Below are 18794 nucleotides of genomic sequence, written 5' to 3'. Positions count from 1 at the left end.
TCTGCCTCCCTTGAGCCGTGAGGGGAAGCTCCGCTACCTCAGGCACCGAGCCCCTCAGGCAGCACCCATAAACCCAGTCCACTCCAGAGGACACCGGATTAATAACAGACACCGGATTAATGACAGACACCGGATTAATCCCACAGGGCGCTCTCCCCCTCACCACACGCTACACTCCCTCACCACGCCGCACCCCGCCTTCCCTTCAACCGTTGGGCCGCCAGCCCCTCCCGCCGCCCGTGCCCGCTGCGCGCGCAAACCACGCCCCCCCTCGGGGAAGAGTGTCTCCTGGCCCCGCCCCCTCGCTGCGTGCCCCGCCCCGTCCCTCCTGGCGGTTGCCGCTGTGTCTTTCCCCCGCTCCCCTTCGCTGCACGGGCGGGGTGCGTGGCGGTGCCGGTTCGGTGCCTAAGATGGCGTCTATCATGGAGGGCCCGCTGAGCAAATGGACCAATGTCATGAAGGGCTGGCAGTACCGCTGGTTCGTGCTGGACTATAACGCCGGGCTCCTCTCCTACTACACGGTGAGGGGGAGCGGCGGGCCGGGCGGGTGAGGAGCCGGGTAGACCGGCTGAGGCGCAGGGTGGGGGTGGGGAGGGGACTCGGGGCGGTGTGAGCGCTCGGACAGCCAATGGGGAAGGAGGAGGCGGCGGGCGCAGCCAATGGGGTGGCGCTGCGGGGAGATTTACCGGTGGGGGCGAGCGGGGCTGTTATTGTTGGCGGCGGCGCGGGGGCAGGGTGCGCGCCTCCGGGGTGGGGTCGTAGGGGGAGAGCGGCCGTTGGCCTCCTCATAGCCCCAGGGCAAGGGCAGCCCCCTTGCCCCGGGGGAGCGGGTCGGGCTCGGCGATGGCTCCGGGCTGCCGGGTCTCGCTGTCTCAGTAGTGCCCTTTCTGTCCAGCGGGAAGTTGCTGTCGCCCTGCTGCGTTCGCTCCGCCCAGGCAGCGGGCCCGAGGGGGTGCTGCTTTCCCGCGCCGCTCGCCTCAGGAGCAGCGCTGGGCTCGGTCGCTCCCGGTCACGGACGCGTTACTGCCGGTGCGCTGCCGACACGCGGGTCCCATCACGGTTCGGGACTGACTTCGTTGTTTCCGTTGAAGACTTCCTACTTTCAAGCACTAACTTTTAAAGTGCAATGTAGTAACAGTCGTGTGTTCTTGGCTTCTTTTTTATTGTAACCACTGACAGGTCCTGGCTCGCTGCTTCAGCTTCTTGCATAAAAATGTGAATTAAATCGCAAATATTCTAACAGTGTGAATCAATTTTTTCAAGGATATGCCCTAAAATGGGAAGGATAACTGGCTGAACCACGTGCATAGATGTTTTCATAGCATGGAGCAGTTCCTATTAGTCTGTCAGTCTGGCTAAAACAAATACGCGTTTAAGCTGTAGTAAGTTGCATTAGCTTTACAGCAAGTAACTTGGAGCATCATGCTGTCTGTAAAGCTTTATTCATACAGAAGGATTGCATATAAAACTCTTTTCCCCCTAGATCGGGATTTACAGCCCTATTAGGTGAGAGCTTATCTCTCCAGAGATAAGGCAAAACAGTTACAGACTCTCAAACAATTTTGGCTCATGCAAGTTTGAAATCCCTCACCTGGAATCTGGATGGAGAAATGAAAGTGCTGTTTAATGGCTTTTCAAATGCCAGCTGCTTGACTGGGATGAATTAGTGAGCGTAGTCTAAGTAGAGGTCCAAGGTGCAAAGTCACTTTATACTTCAGCTTGGAAATAGAAACATTTACTGATGACTAGTGTGTGTAATAATAATAATTCTGGTTATTGCACTGACAACGTTCTGTGGTTTTCACTTGTTTAATAAAAGAACTCTTTTCTACTTCATTATGTCTTATGATTAGGTATCTCTACATATGCATTACACTTTCAGTTTGAATAATTTATTATGTTCTCTTTTATAATAATGACTTTTAGTCCACAAATTTAAAAATCCTGTTTTTTAACTACCTGTCCTAAAAATCCAATTGGGTTCAAGAAACCAAATGTTTCCTGCTCTGTGTGCCTTTACCACTAAGAAATGCTTGCAGTAACATTTACTTCAGAATGCTTTCCATACCCATGTGCTATCTTTTCTGCACATATGTCTGTAAAGTACTTGTTATGCCATTTTCTAGACATCTGAATTCATTCTTGTACCTAAGGGTGTGTATTGTGTTGAAAGACTGGCTGCCAAAAGAGCTGATCCCTCAGCATGCACACTGCTCCGTGTGTGCTGCATGATTACTCATAGGGCTGCAGGGTTAGAAAGGGGTTGAAAGACAATTCAGATCAAGTCCCAGTTGACTGCATACCTCACAAGTACTAATATTAGCACTGAAAAGGTGGTAGGATACTGCTTCTTTCAGCTCTACTTTTAGTTTTAGAGTAATAACTCCTGGCTGGTAGTTTATAAAGCTGCTTATAGTTTATAAGTATCATTAATTTGGAATGCTAGCAAATTTACCTATGTATTTATGTGGGGAAATGGCCTGTTGTGATTCAGTATATGCAGACTTGTATTTTGAATTAAAGGCTTATCTGTGTGATCAGATATGTAGGGTCACATATTCCATTCCCCCCTGAGTCAGTTTCAGTCTGAAGCCATATAATTGCCTTGCTGTACGCATAACTGAATGATTTTTGAGCCTGAAACTGGCCCTTCCCTATGAGCATAATGTGTGGGTGGGGTAGGCTGAGATTGTTTCAGCCTGGCTGTATAGACTTGCAATCTGGAAACAGTTTTGCTGATGGGAGAGATTGCCAATAGCTGATCACCTTTTACTTGCTCATCTCCTCTCAAAGCTTCTTGGCCTATTCCAGTCCAGAAGACTGTGCCTGAAGAAAACACTTGCTCCGGTAGATTCAATGGGCAATTAACCTTTGGCAGAGGAGCAGTGGAAAAGTGCAGGGTAATAACTTCTGATGCAGCTGAACTTTCCGTCATAGCCAGGCACAGCCATATAGTCTCTTCATAGGTGTGTCCTTGTACAGTTGTATTTAGGTTCCTTTGGTGGTAACTTAAAATAGGCTGCAGAAAAGTACCCCTAATGTAGAATAAGCTTTCAAACAGAATTAGTGTGTAGTAGTATTGCACTTGGAGGGGGGAGAAACCCCAGAGCATTTAAATTAGCATGCTTTGGCTTTTGGCAAAATGAGTAGATATTAACCTAAATACATTTTTGGATGCATACATCAAAAGCAAATTAATTCAATTAAGTTTGCATTTCTGACCTAATTAGAACTTTCAAGGAGTAAGGCAAACGATTTTACACCAAGTATGAGTCAGAAAAAAAAAAAAAGCTGATTTAATGTTCACACTTATTTCAGTTTTCATTTGTGTTTCCCTTCCTCTCTACTTTATTGTATTGCAGTGAACAGTGGTAGCACTACTTGCAAGTATGAATGCAGATGTTTCTCACATGCATTTCCAAGGTGTTTCACAAAGGTTTTTTACAATACCAGATTGTTCACTTTTTTTCCACTTCTGTAGTTCGTGGGGCTTTTTTTCTCTTTCAGAATAGAAATAAATTAGCCTGTAATTACATTTGTTTAAATTTATGTATTGTTACCAATTTATGAAATTTAAATGTAAGTGTATGAATTATTTTAATGTAAGTGGCTGGTACCATTTTGGATCAGTGTGACCAGTGTTTTGACAAACTACTTCTTTTTTGCCACTCAGTATTCTTTGATTTTTGAATCCACTCATGTTTCCTCTTGAAGGTATAACAAATCTAAGTCTACTGAAGCATTTTGGGTTTTTCAGTGTGTAGTTGGCTGCACAGACAATATTTAGCAGAAGAGTCTCGAAGTGGCTCATTTCTGCCTTCTTCTGGCACAGGAGCTGTAAAGTTGTTCCATGAGCTGGGCTCCAGCTGAAAATAACTCTGCTAATTTATTTTTTCAGCTGAATTTGTTCTGTTGTTTGTGTTCCACATGTCAGTGTAAAAATGTGTGCTGGCATTGTACTGGAAGATAGCATGGAGACAAAGAAATGGCTAGGGAGGAAGAGGGAGTTGAATGCAATTTGCTTTTTGTTTGTGTTTTCTGGCAGATGTGCTGTCTTAAATACACATCAGCTATAGCCTTGATTACCTTTGGGAATCCTGCAGAAATAATCCAGAGAGCCCCTCAAGGTTGAAAATGTGATTTAAATTCTTGTTTTAAGTGTGCTCTTTAAATAAATACTTTAATTGTATAATAAATTGCAAGCAGAACTAGCACAGCCATGCAAACAATGCTAAAACCAGGGCCAGTAGATAAGAAGCTCAGTTCCTTAAATATTTTAAAACTCTCTGTGATATTTGATGGTATTGAAAGGAGAACTGACCAAAATGTCGTAGAGAAACAGCTGCCTTGTATAGTGAATGAGGGTTGCAAGAAAAAATAGTTGTGTATGACAACTCCATAGTGTCTATTTTGAGACAAAACTGGATAGCCTCTCACCATCTTAACGGTTCTTGTGCCAGTAAATGCCTGAAGAAGAGATTGAAATGCTTAGGTATTCTATTGTTTTACTAATCATTCCATCAAACTACTAAAAAGGTAATGCTGGTTGAATACTTGCAGAAGCAAAATCTGTGTGAAAACAGTCGTTGGGAGGAAGTAGTTGTGGTGGTGTAGAAATATTTGTCTCCTCCCGCTCTTTAAAGGTTGCTGCTAGTTAGCTGCTTTAATACTGGCTGTGCTGTGTTGAAGAACTGCTTGTGGATTGTACAGTCCAGATGTTGAGCAGGGGACTCCAATTTTGCAGAAGTTTCATGAATCTTTGCTGGTGAACTCAAAACACATCTTATTGACTTGGTCTTAAATGATGCCTCTGAAGCTGGAGTCATGGCTCAGTGCCCCTATAGTAGAGACTTTCAGTTGAATGCGTTTTGCTGCTTTTTCCAAATACAGTTTCTCAATCAACAGCTGTGTGCAAAAATCCCAAGAAAACAGGAAAAAAAACATCTGCTTTGCATAAACATTCCCTTTGAGGTCCCTGCTTTCCATTCTCAGCCAAGGCAGCACTTTTTCCTGTAATAACTTGATCTGTCACATGCACTGCATATAGCTCAGTCAGTCAAAGAAAATACAAAACTATAAGCAGACTACGTATAATAATAAAAAGAATTATGAATTTATGGACACAGGATAAAAAATACACAACACTAAATTGAATTTTGTGCATAGTTTTGACTTTGTATCACAGGTTTAGATGAACTGAATAAATTGCTATAGGATTATTTAAATAGTGGACTCCTTTTCCATTGTTAGGCTATGGATCTGGTTTTAAGGTCTCCAAATACTTGCTCATCACTTTGCAGTGCATGTCAGCTGATATTGCTCATCAATATGAACATAATGTGCCTGTTCATATTTGTTCAAAAATATTTGGTGGGTTGATTTTGTCCCAGCACTCTGAACTGCATGTCCTCTGGCCTCTCAAAGCTAGCCGTGTTGTGTGCTCCATTGATCTGGTGAAGCATAGTTGGGTGCTCATGTAGGATCTGGATCAAGATAGGTGCAGTTTGCCAAATCAGACCAGTACAGATATGTGCTAACTGGATCTAAAGAAAATCAGTTCAGTACTAAATTTGTTTGCTTACCCACAAAATCTCATCTATTGCATGTTTTTGATATTTATTAGGTGTGCAAACTAAAACCAGTAGCAATGTAGAGGATCAATTTTTGTTGATGTTGTTAGATTACAATTTAGTTTCAGGTTTCTAGCTATTTAGAGAAAATGAACATGAGCCGGCAGTGTGCGCTTGCAGCCCAGAAAGCCAACCGTATCCTGGGCTGCACCAAAAGGAGCGGGACCAGCAGGTCGAAGGAGGTGATCCTGCCCCTCTACTCTGCTCTTCTGAGATCTCACTTGGAGTATTGTGTGCAGTTCTGGTGTCCTCAACATAAAAAGGACATGGAACTGTTGGAACAAGTGCAGAGGAGGCCACGAGGATGATCAGGGGACTGGAGCACCTCCCATATGAAGACAGGCTGAGAAAGTTGGGGCTGTTCAGCCTAGAGAAGAGAAGGCTGCATGGAGACCTCATAGCAGCCTTCCAGTAACTGAAAGGGGCCTATAGGGATGCTGGGGATGGACTCTTCATTAGGGACTGTAGTGATAGGACAAGGTGTAATGGGTTCAAACTTAAACAGGGGAAGTTTAGATTGGATATAAGAAGGAAATTCTTTCCTGTTAGGGTGGTGAGGCACTGGAATGGGTTGCCCAAGGAGGTTGTGAATGTTCCATCCCTGGCAGTGTTCAAGGCCAGGTTGGACAAGGCCTTGGGTGATATGGTTTAGAGCGAGGTGTCCCTGCCCATGGCAGGGGTGTTGGAACTTAATGATCTTATGGTCCTTTCCAACCCTAACTATTCTATGATTCTATGAGTCTATGATCCTAAGTCTTCCCTCAGTGCAGTTTGGGAATGGAGCAGTTTAAGTTGAGTCTAATGAGCTAATTAGTTGTCAGATGAGAGAAACAATTTAATGAATAAGCTTTGTTTAAAATAGCTTAGAATCATACAGTATGGACTTTTAATAGCAATTACAGTGTTTAGAAATTTGAAAAGATCAACATGATGATCAGGTGCCCAGTCCCATTTCAGGTTAAAGGTGTTTAGTCTGTGCCCATGCTTCTTGGTGAAAAGGCTGATGGATTGTGCTGTCTCTTTTACACCTGGATCCATTTAAGGCCTCTTATGTATTTATTTCTTGTAGGGTCCTATAAGCAGTGTAATGCTTTTCTATGTCAGGAGCTAGAAATTGTTGCTTTATCTTTTTCGGACATACATGGCATCTGTTGGGGCTAAATGAGCCCCAGTGGTGTCCTCAGTTCCTGCTGTGCTGTTTTGGTTCCTGCTTTATGATTTCATCCACAAAAGTCAAAGCTTTAGCTACAGACTTTTGTGGCTGTTAGATGCTGTCCCTGTGCTCAAGCAGGTCGTTGTCTGGGACTGGGCCTGGGCCTTGCATTGGGAGCTAAGGGAATCGTGGGCTGGGAGCAGCATGTAGTTTTGAAACTGTTGGGGTTTATTTCTGCTTGAAAAAGGAAGGTTGCCTTAGCATTGGATGAGAGGAATAACTACGGTGGGAAGTGGTCCAAATTAAAGCTTCTCTGGTAAATATAGTTAAACTGCAAAAATCAGTGTTTATATAAACAGAGCTTGTTCCAGGTTCTTTATCCCTAATGGGAAATAAATGTCATAAGTGGTTTTGCTCATCTGTATGCTTATGTTAGAGACTTTCTTGACAGCACCATGTAGGTCAAAAATGTACCTCTTCAAGTTCTGTGCACTTCTGCACAAGCAGAACTTGCATATGAGAAGTGTTGGAAACAGCCAGCAGCTGGGGTTTAGACTGAAATCTTAAAATTCCCATGGAAGAGCTAGTTTCAAATGAAATCATAGTAGTTCTATGGCTAAAAAATAACAAACCCCAAAGGCCCTATAGGGCTGAGGCCTTTTAGGAGGTTAGGATGCTAATTGTTTTGTTTCCAGGAGACACAGGCATTATATTCATTGCTCAAAGAAGTTGTAGGTTGCCTGAATTATATCAGTTCTGTATTTGATCAGCTTCACCATGTGGATGTAAAAAAGAAATCAATAAAGGCCCTATTTTGGGGGGAGATACCTACATTCCCCAGGCAGTAATACTGTACAGCTTTGTTCATTTTTACAGACTTTTATCTGAGTTTCAGCTAAAATTTATCTCTTGTTGATGTCTGCTTGTAACCTATTCAAGTCCATTATCATCAAAATCAGTACACTGCGTGCTGAAAGTTTATTGAAAATGTCATTTTGTCTGGTTATAAAACTGATGACTGGAAAAAGAGAGCTGCATATTAAAACTTGACGTACAGAAAGAAAGTAGAATGTGACTTATTTTATTAGCCACTCAGAGATATCTTTGTGCTGTATGAGATTTTCTTTAGTGAAATGGAATCTTTTCCTCTAAACAGTTACAGGATGGCTTCATTTATCCAAGAGCACTTGACCGACTAGAGAACATACTGCATACCTATGTCTGATTTCAACCCAAGGGTATAATGTAATGCTGTAATGGTGTAATGGAAAGTTGAAGTTGTCTGAATTGTGTTTTTTATACAATCTTACTTTTGGAGGTAGGGACAAATATAAAATGTCAGCTGAGTTCTGTTTCAAGTACTCTCCTACAGCAGTCAGTAAAAGATTTGCTGAGAGAATACAGCACTATGTGTGGTGATAGCTGCGTGCTTTACTGCACAGGGAGTTCAGATATTGGAGTGATGGGTGATTTACTCCACTTAGGTGGAATGAATTAGATTTACCATATTGCTGTAATTGGTATTAACCAATTAAAGCTCTGTCTGAAGATGGCAAAATTGTAAGTGTATGGGATCACACTCTGAACCTGTGATTTATCTTGTGAATCCTTTGCAGACTAGGAACATTATGATGTTTAAACTTAATTTTCATTCCATTAAAATGTGGTTTGTAAAAAAAGAAAAGCTTTTACCGTGTCTTTTGCAGTTGAGCTGGTAGTCAGTCTGCACAGTGGAAAGGAGGGCTGTTGGGCTAGCTCTCATCTTCCCTGCATTTAGCAGGTTGGGGTGTCTAAAGCAAACCAAATGAATGTCTCTTGCTGCCTCTGCTTTTTGTCTGGTTTGGTTCTATGCCTGTGCTCAGTACAGCAAGCTGGGAGTGCTTTCCCTGGCATACTGTGGGACCTGGGCTGTGCCATCAGGACAGCCAGACCCCTGGCAGGTTTCTTTCAGCTGCTGCTCTACATACTGAGTCCAGTTATTTTCTTTCCTAAGATTATGCCAGTATTTCTCCTTGAAACCACCAGAGGGAGTAACAGGCTCTCAGTAGTGTCCTCCCATTTTAGAACTCTCAAGGCAGCGAATATAGAAAACAAAGGCGTATCTTTTATTTCCTATACTTCTAGTATAGTATATATATAGTGTACCTCTAGTGAGGTGTGTCCCAAGTATATACAGTTTCTGATAGGAAATTATTGGAGTACCTTTGTTTCTAGATCCTCTTGGATCCTACATCTCCCCTATGTAGAAGCTTTCATTCAGGAAACCTACAAAGAAGTTGTATATCTGTAGAATACATTATGGATGCAATGCTGATCTTCACTTCTATTTCATTTTGACCAGCTATCCTATACTGATGTGAAAACAAGTAGATTAATACTGTTGGTTTCTAACATTCAGAAGACAACTTTTGATAAATTAGAGACTGAATTGAATGAGAGAGCAGCAAAAACATTATTTGAAGTGCTGACTGCTATATTTTTAAATTATCTTTAGTGAATATGACTTGCTGTGACTGCTTCATTCTTTCCTTGTAGCTATATCTCAAATATGTAGCAGGTGAAGAATAATTTGTTGCTGTTAAGACTGATACTTCTCATTCCTGTCTTTTTTTTTTCATTGTTATCAATAAGATTTCGTTGTCTAATGGCTTCCGTGAAAATAGGGCTGGTCATAATCACATCAATATATTGTCTTGATGGAATTGTTAAGATACTGTTGGAAAGAAGTGGGTGTTTCAGAAGATAACAGCAAGACAATCTGTTCATGAGACCCCAGTAATAGCTGTGTTTTGATGACCTGAAAGAGTATAGTTTGAATAGTTGAATGGTAAGAAAGAATGGGTTGCATTAGATAAGACTAGCTTTGCAGATAAAGCTACAGTTGCATGGAATTTATCATTTTTAAAGCAGATGCATCTGTCAGAAAACTGAGTAGTTAGGATGACCAAAATGTTTTCCTTTTTTCTTTAACAAGTTTGTGTGTGTGTGCTGCTTGGGCTTGCCACTACTGCCCAGCCACACGTATGACATTAGCAGAAAGTTACTGATAAATCTACCCAATTCAGTGCTGGGAATAGCTGAAAGTTCGAGGTACCACCGTTTCAAGCTAGAAGTGAGTTGGCTGTTTAGAATTGCCTGTTGGGGGCAAGGAGAGTTGGGTGTTTGGGGGATTTTTTCCCCTTGAATTCCCTTGTCAGTACTTCAAACAGGTACTAAAGAGATTAAGTAATTTAGCAGCAAGATAGGCTAGTCTGCAGGTTTGAGCACAGGTCATGGACATAGGAATCCTGTTTTCTGTATGGACTCTTACTGTTTGAATGGCTATAAACATAGCTTTGCTACCTGTTGTAATGAAAGCAGGCGGTACTGTCCAGGAAGCAGACATAGAAACCTACCTAAACATTAAATTTGTGTCTATATGAAAAGGATATGAATCTGGGAAACTTTGACAGACATACGATTTCATTAGTACAATTCTTCCTGCACAGCTGGGTTTTGATATATGGACACTTTTCTGAGAGTAGGAGAGAAAGGAGGAAGATTTAAATCAGAATACTGTCAATTCTTTTTATTACCTAATTCCTTTCTTCTTCACTTCTTTTGACGTTCTTTAAAGGTGTGGACTGTTATCCTCTAAACGTTCCTTCAAGGTATCTACAAAACTCCTTGAAGTGGGATTGTATTCTTACTCTTTGAAGAATTACTTTTTCATACCATGGTGAGAACTAACCTATTTTGTAACAGAAGTTGCAGCTCATTTAATCAGTCAATAAAACATTATACAAAAATGCTTTTCTCAGTTGTTTTGAATAACTACCTTTCTCCTTGCTTATTCTTACTGTGTTTTTTAATCCGGTGATCTGTTTCTTTTCCATTTCAGTCAAAAGACAAAATGATGAGAGGATCACGCCGGGGGTGTGTTAGACTCAGGGTAAGTGTTGTTCTATTTACTACTTAATGACTTACTGTGCATAATGTGGCTGAATGGAGAGAACTGCAAGGAGACTTTTGAGGTTTGGGCTCTTTTTCTGACTCAGCAAAATACTGAAATAGTGAAAGTATTTAAAGAAGGAAAACATCAGAGGTCAAGTGACCTGCTGGGCTAATTATAATCTGTAATTTTAGATATTGTTTAACAATATTATACTATACATTTTATACATGGTATAAAAAAGCAGTTTATGACAGTAAAATGGGTTAGTAGTGGCATGCTATGAAAAGCTGCTTTGCAGTTCTCATTTCTTTGAGTGTCGAGATACATATGTATATATGTTTGTACCTACAGAAATCATTGTAGAACTGGTTCCTCTGTCCTGATTTGCCTTTATTCTCTTACTATGTAGGTAGTAGGATACTCTTTAGGCCTGCCAGTAGGACACTCTTTAGGCCTGCTACTTGACTGTGCTTGAGCTTAGTGAAACAAAGGAGGACTGGAAAGGGTAGAAAGAGTGCAGCAGGCAACATTTTGAACCTGGGGGGAGTACAAATTTGGGAAACAGAGGTAAAAGATGCAGAGTGGAAAAGCTGAGTGTTACCTGTTTGAGGCACTCTGGCTTGGGATATTTAACCTTGAGTGGTGCTGTTGTAGCTTGAAATGGCAGTGAAGTGAGGTAGGAATGCTGTGATGTCTTTGCACATGCCCAGTTTCAACCTTGTGGTCGTGCACATACCAAAACTATTTTTTGCACAAGTCCTTTTTCTGTATTTTTTCTCATTCATAGAAATCTCTGGTTACAGCGTGCATCAGTCTTGTGAAAAGCTGATGTAAACAGGGGAAGGATTCAGGAGGATAATAGGTATGAATTGGAGCATTTTGAGTCTTGAAGTAAGAGAAGTATAGGGAAGGGGATTTGTGATCTGACACTTAAGGTGATAAGTGTTGCGGGAGAACTCTGCTTCTTCTAGTTACTCCTTCCATCTGTTACTCCATTCTAGTCTTTCTGTGGGCCTAATAAAGAAGTACCTATAGCCTTTTGAGACTCAGAGAGAGAATCTACATTATTTTGTATTCCAGATGACTTTCTTGCCCTTTCCCTAAGTTAGTGTATTGATATCTGAATTTAGATTTACTTTAAAGGTAATGTAAACTCAAACTGCTGTCTAAAACATGACATTCCCAGTGATTCATGAGGATGTTTTTTGCATTGTGCGGAAAAATTTGGTCTGAAAAACCATGCCTGCTTTAATAGTATTGCGAGCCTGGCAGTGTGGGGGTTGGCCTCAGCCTGTCAGTTTAGGAAATACTAAAAGTGAGCAATCTGTTCAGTATTGCATGATCCATCTTTATATGTATTTTACATAAAACAATCCCTCTTTCTTCCTACATCTGCTACTTTCCCACCCCAAATTACTCTTTGGAGTTTTCTGAAGGTTTGTTGACTCCCCCCATCCCTTCTCTGAATGTGTGTGTGGTTCTTTTGTGAAAGTAGAAGGAATCTTTCTCCTGCTTTTGTAAAGCAGCTCTTCTGGCAGAAGACAGTGACACCAATAGCTGAACAGATGGGCCTCTGCAGTCTGAAATTGTATCAGAGAGGTTTTCTGTTTAGAGTAATTGTTGATTTTTAACTGTAGGTGTGAACATAAGCAAACATGTAATTTAAACAATTTGACTAAAATACTTCCTTTTTTTTTTTTTGGCTGTTTTTTTTAAAGCTTGTTCCTCACCTTTTTACTCTTGATACATGTTTCATAGGCCTGAAGTTTCATCTTCAAAATCTTTTGTTGACTGGCATGGTGTATGTAGAAAGGTGTGCTCATGGAGGAATCTCTCATCTGTACTATGCTTGAGTTTTCTGGAAAACACAAACTTTCATGCTCTAGATTTACTTGTTCATATTTATTCTCTGCATGACAACAGGAGCATCTTCTATGTTTACACTCAGACCCTTTGCCTCAGTGCTGCAAGTAGAGCTTGTGCACTTCACACAGCTTTGTGCTGAGGTCACAGCTGATGGTGTGCTCTTCCTGCTCCTCAGTTTCCTCCCATCACTTAGGATGGAGGCAGGACTAATCTGAACTTTTTAGCCTTTATGTTAGTTTTATCTGTGTTCGCTGGAGAGAATATCTTGGTCGTGTTCTTGGTGTCTGACTTAGAGATTTTTGATATAGCTGGTGAGGAGAATGATATTGTGGAACTTGCAGTGATATTCTGATTTATTGTGCATCAAAACATGTACTGAAAATGCTAGGCATTTTTATCTATTGGTGTATTTTAAAGTATCATTCTGGCAAAATGAATCTGGCCCATTGTGTCATGTCACTGGGACACTGCACCAGTACCACACAGTCTCCATATGTAATGGCTAGTCATCTGGTTGCTGTTATATCCTGGCACTAGAAGTTTTTGGAATTATACTGGCTTGGTACACATTTAGGTGCTTTTTTGGTAGTGATCACAGAGCTGTCCTTTAACAGCCTGTGTGGAAGATACTCATTTGGAGAAGTGGTACATTTTTGGCAGCAAAGGGAAGAAAAACCAGTTTGGAGGTAGCCTTTCCTTATATACAGCCTAAAATTACATATGGTTGGTGCTGTTCTTAAGTAGGACCTGTTCCTTCCACTCCAACTTATGGTGTCTGTGGTAGTCCCAGCCATACACGAGCTGGTATCATTGCCCAGAAACCTCATACAGGGGTATGAAGAACATGTATGAATAAGTTTGATTCAGATCTCTCCAAGTCTGTACCAGAAGAATTCTTATGTTTTGGCCAGGCTGATACACCTGACCCCCTAGTCTGCAGCTTCTGTGTGATACTTGGCTGAATGAAATTAAGCACTTGTTGGAACTGACTCTCAGGCACTCCTACTACTGTTACATGCCGTTTACTCTGATAGTAAGGGCAGAATTTATCCTTTAGATATGTGCACCTTCTAGTGCTGTCTGCCTGTTTTGAGGGAGAGAGAGGGATAAAACAGATCCTGATGCTATCTCTCCTGGGGAAGGAGAAGAGAAACTGAGTAAATCCATTGGTGATTTTTGAACTAAATGTTATCATGGAGTTGGCAGAGGCCTGAAATAGCTTTTTTTCTGTGTCATCTTCTCCTGGGTTTAACTGTGTTATTTATTAAGTTCTTGGTGGGGGGCAGGAATGAAGATGTGGATACAGTTGTAAATAGTTAAGTGCAGATGGCCTTTATAATTTATTTGCATTTCCTTCTAATAATTCATGAGGAATCAGAAGACAAAGCTAACTGCTTTTGATATATCCTGATGACTTGCTGTTAATATTTACTTAGGGACTGAAAATTAGATAATGCAGTATACCAGTGACATGACACAATGAGCCACATTCATCCTGCTAGAATGATTTATGTTTTTATAGGCTGGTAGATAAAATCAGGTCAAGAGCTGCTTTTTGTAGATTACCTATGAATTAGTGTTTTTATACATGGAAAGTACTTACGAAATATTGTTCCCCACTCTTCTTTAAAATAGAAGTTGGAATGTAGTAGAAAACTGCTTACTCTGATGATGCTGCAGTGTAAAGCCACCTCCATTACAGAAACAAAAGATGCATATTATTATCCAGAAAATCAGTTTTACAGATAATTACTGGGTTGTTTTTTTTCTGCAGCTAAAAATCCTGTGGCTAAACAGAGAATCTTTTTGCTCTTTACTGTGTTCAGTTTGCTTCTAATTTGTCAATGCTTTTTAAATTCCAGTGGTGTAGTGATAGAGTGTATGCTGCTGATGTCACTGCTTCCCTTATCAGGATTTTGTTCTTTGTTTCACAGGGAGCTGTGATTGGTATAGACGATGAGGACGACAGCACCTTCACAATAACTGTTGATCAGAAAACCTTCCATTTTCAGGGTGAGCTGAAAGAAGAGATTGTTTTTTCTTGTAATAGATTCCACTTGTATTTGATGGATGATTTTAAATGTTTGGCAACAGAACAGCATGAACGAGCACACTGAGAACATTCTGGATTCAGGGGTGCTGCAGGTTAGGCAGGGATTTACATCTGCAGTGGATACATATGTGCTAGAAGGAGACTGTAGCTCTGGCAGGATTTGGAGATTAAAAATGTAAAGAATAAATCACTCAAGGGGAGAAAATAATGGGATTCCGATTATGGGTTTCGCTTACAAAACGTTTCTGATCTTCGTTATCAAGATACAATTATGCATTTCTGTATGAAGAGAATCAAGACTGGTCTGAAGGTTACAATTTGTATCCAAATAGAACTTAATGCTCAATTAAGAGGAGACTAGAGGCAGCATTTGGCTTAACGGTGGAGCTTTGCTTCAAGATTTACCAGCTTGCATTCATTTCATCTACATTTCTGTGTCTTGTCTGCCAGTCACCATTTCTCTGCTATTATCCTTTTATTCACATTTACTAACACCAATGCCATCTGCCACTGCTATGTTTCGTCATTGCATGCTATGGTTCACCGGTAGAAAGGGTAAGGTACTATATAATTATGTACTCCTTAAATTATTTTATCTGCAGCAGTAGGACAAAATGCTGTGATGACTAGAGAATGTCTCTTTTCTGAATGCTAAAATCCTAGGGAAGTGTGATGAAAATATTTTTCAAGTAACATTTGTTAGTCTTTTGCTTTTCCTCTAAAACGTAGTGACTAAATTGTTTAATTAATTTGCAGAGATCTGGGAACTGTAAATATCCAAGAGGCATATTTGCATTTAAGCAGTCGATTTATATAAACTGGAGTAATTCTATAGTCTATATTGTACTGTACATATTTTTAAATCAGTGATTTGGAAATGGGAGTTATCATGAATGCTGCTGTGTTTGTGAGAATATTCCTGACGATAAGTATTAATTGTACACCATATTGTCACTGGCATCTGTATTCCTTGTGCTGCAGTTCTGCCTAAATGCTGCTGCTGTACTCTGGCTTTTCACTGCATTAAGCCTCATAAATGTACCTTCATAATGCTGAGCTCACAGTAATACTTAAATCTACTGTTCTCAAGGATAACTGATAAAACACAAGCTAATTGCTAATGCAGTAATGGAGTGCTGTACTGTGTCAGTCTTTCAGTACTATGAAGCTAAATTCTGCTGAATATTTGAGAACTTGCTATAGGTAAATCTAGAAATCTCTCATCATTACTTACTAATCTATTTTTCTTAGTACATCTTATTTGCAGTGATTTCTTATATGCTGTATTCTGTTTTGGGTAATCAGATGTCTTAAAAGAAGGCTGATAGTATTTGATACAAGTAATGTTCTGCTCCAAGTAATATGGATAATTTTTGAACACCAGTTTTGTCATATAACATCTTATGTTTTATGATTTCAATGTGTGTGTATTTCTTATCAGGTCAGGGTTCATGTATGCTCCTTTATGGTAGAACTAAGGTCTTTTCTGTATTATGCTTTTTTTTGTATTATGCTTTTTCTATTAGCATATTATGAAGATAATATCCCTTATATCCAGAAAATTGTAATGATACAAGCACAGTATTAATATATGTGGCTGTAATGTGAAAATGTAAGAAAACAGGTAAGATATTAATGCTGGGATATTTCAGTACAAAACAGCTCTGTGGAACTGTATCTGTAATTCTTATAGTCACTGTAAATGTATTCTCACTTCATGCAACCATTATGTCATATATATATGTAAAATGTTCATTATATTAAATTAATTCAGCGTATTACACAGACTTTAACTTATGTGAAATATAGGTCACTATCAGTCATGAACAGTGAATGGGTAATAATGTAAATAATGCAAAATATATTCTGAGAATACATAGGATGTGTAGTGCAGATTCTGGGAATAATCAAAAAACCAGACAGTATTCCTAACAATCTTTAAGATTGTTTTCATACGTGATGCAGATAGAGCTTTTGTTCTGTGAGACGGTCATAGCTATAAATACATTCACCCTTTATAAAAGAAGCCTTGTACAAGAGAAGACTGCTGCAGATATGGCAACTTTTAGAAGATACAATCTCTTCCTTCCTTCTTCCTGCCTGCCTTCATTCTCAAAGGCAGACCAGGGATCCAAAAATCCTGGAGTCTAGCTGGAAAACAACAGGACTTTAAAAATAACAAGATTTCAAAGATCTGCTGACCTGTGTGTAAGTTAGGGTCCCATCTGCAGTGCAATGGTTTCTCTTCCAGGCTCCAAAAGAAAAAATGTTTTCATGTGCTCAGGTTTTTAAGTACTGGTTGGTGAAGACTTGAACCTTCTTTGGTCTCAGCGGAATTTTGCTAAAAGGCAGTCATGGAATTTGAATTTGGGAAAAGAAGAAAAAACTTCATACTGGTTTCATTATTTCTTATTGTCAGTTGCTCAAAATTGCACAGCTGTCTAACGCTCTAGAGACAAGGAAGAGATGAAGGGCAAAGAGGTCATTTAAAAGATGCCTGATCAGCTTCTCACAGGGATATGTGTGTGTGTGTGTGTGTGTGTGTATGTGTAGCTGAAGTTCTGAAGCACTAAATCTCCAGCATCTCCCACCAAGATTTACCTGTCACTGGGTCTTGGTAAATTCTGAGTCTTTTTAGTGTGTAGTTTGTATTTTGTTTCTGCCTGTGACAGTCTCCCTCTATTCTGTTTGCAACTGTGATTCCTAGTGGCCATCCCTCTATTGAACATTAGTAAAAGTTTAAAAGCTTTTATTACAACGAAAACATAGGCTTTGAATGATGACTGCATACGTATCAAATGGTACCCATATACCTAATACCTGGGTATGAAGAAAAGAAGTTAATTGAATAAATAGGGGCAATAAAACAAAAGGGCATGTTTTGGTTTTTTGGTCACCTTAACTTTTAGCTCTGCAAGAATTCCCATCAGATTTTTCCCCTTTATTTTAGTGTTATGTCCAGTTGCATTGATATCTGTTCACAGTGGAGAGGGAAGGGAGGGCTAGAATGTCCACAGACATTTTAAAAGGGATTTGAAAGTAATGTATTTTGTTTGATCATACTGTATATCCAGCTTCACAGCTTGATTCTAAGGCTTCTGAATCAGGTAGCTCTTAAAGTACTCCCTCATGGGTTTGTTCAGATTAGATGCAAAAATCCATTCAAGTGCTGCAAGACATTTGGGATAATAATTCTTAATTTAATGCACCTTCCTGTCAGGAAGCTCTTTCTTGATGATATGTTTTTTTCTTGCTGTAATATCCCTGTTCTAAATGTTCCATAACCTTCAAACGCCAGGGTTTTGCTTCTCTTTTTTGCTTTTTGTTTTAAGATCTTCATATCATCACCTAGCTATAAGCTCTTTCCATTTGGGAAGTCAGTACTTCTGTCCTTCATATCACTTAGCTGTTCTTTCTGCTTGCTAGGATGCTCGTGGCTTAAATTCAAGAGTGGGAACATGGTGTTCAAGATCTGGCAAGGCTATTGTTGCCTTGATATTTGAATTGCTGTTTAACCTGAAGCAGTAATGGCTTTTATTTGGACTGAAATACTTCACTAAACACACATGGTATGCGGAAGCAAGAATTCAGTTTTTTAAACTTGTACTTGAAAACCCAGCTCTTTACAGCCTGCAGCTACAGTTCCTTGGAAAGCGAATCAGTCTTGTCTCCACTTTTGTGCAATAGAGAATTGAAAGATTGGAAGTAGTCCAGTGCATTGATCTGAGATGATTTTGCTTTAGCTTTTGTCTTTCCTTCCTTGTTCCTGCCACAAAAGTATCTGAGAAATGAAGCATGAATGTTGCTGTGCAACTTATTCTCCTATTACATGAAAGCTGTCAGCTGGTAAAGGTAGATTTCTCCTTCTTCCTCATCCTGCCCCAGTTTCTAGCTTAATTTGTGTCTGCCTTGCCTACCATCCCACCTGAGAAAAGAGCACAGCAAGAGGTTGCCTTAATGTTACAAAAGCAGAGAAGTTTTGTTAATATGGAGTACAGCAAGTACTAACAATGTGCTGGGGTCCACAAAGGCCTTAGCTGCTGAGCAGTGTCAAAATTTGGGATTGTTGAGTATTTGTGTTAAGTACAAAAAGTGAGTGTAATGGTTTTAGATCTGCGTTTCACCACTACTTGTGGAAATAGACAATATTTATAGTCT

The 18794-nt window shown here is 40.1% G+C and overlaps 1 protein-coding gene across 5 annotated transcripts in view; it reads left to right on the top strand.

Moving 5' to 3' along the window:
- Positions 1-301: 301 nt before the first annotated feature.
- OSBPL9 (oxysterol binding protein like 9) overlaps positions 302-18794 on the top strand; it is a 64076-nt gene continuing 45583 nt past the window's right edge. Inside the window, exons 1-3 of one of the 5 annotated variants that reach the window (XM_061344839.1) lie at positions 302-521; positions 10664-10714; positions 14518-14596. In XM_061344839.1, coding sequence (XP_061200823.1) covers positions 411-521; positions 10664-10714; positions 14518-14596 — 241 coding nt within the window. In that variant the 5' untranslated portion in view covers positions 302-410. Of the gene's footprint in view, positions 522-809; positions 1030-1058; positions 1303-1548; positions 1695-10663; positions 10715-14517; positions 14597-18794 lie in introns of those variants that run through there. The other 4 variants (XM_061344840.1, XM_061344841.1, XM_061344843.1 and 1 more) reach the window with 4 other exon arrangements.

Source organism: Neopsephotus bourkii, unplaced genomic scaffold (genome assembly GCF_033783945.1).
Source record: "Neopsephotus bourkii isolate Nb327-2 ecotype Australia unplaced genomic scaffold, CSIRO-AGI_Nbou_v1 NB_234, whole genome shotgun sequence".
Lineage (NCBI taxonomy): Eukaryota > Metazoa > Chordata > Aves > Psittaciformes > Psittacidae > Neopsephotus > Neopsephotus bourkii.
Note: the sequence above shows the minus strand (reverse complement) of the source record. Positions and strands in the feature narration are given on the sequence as shown.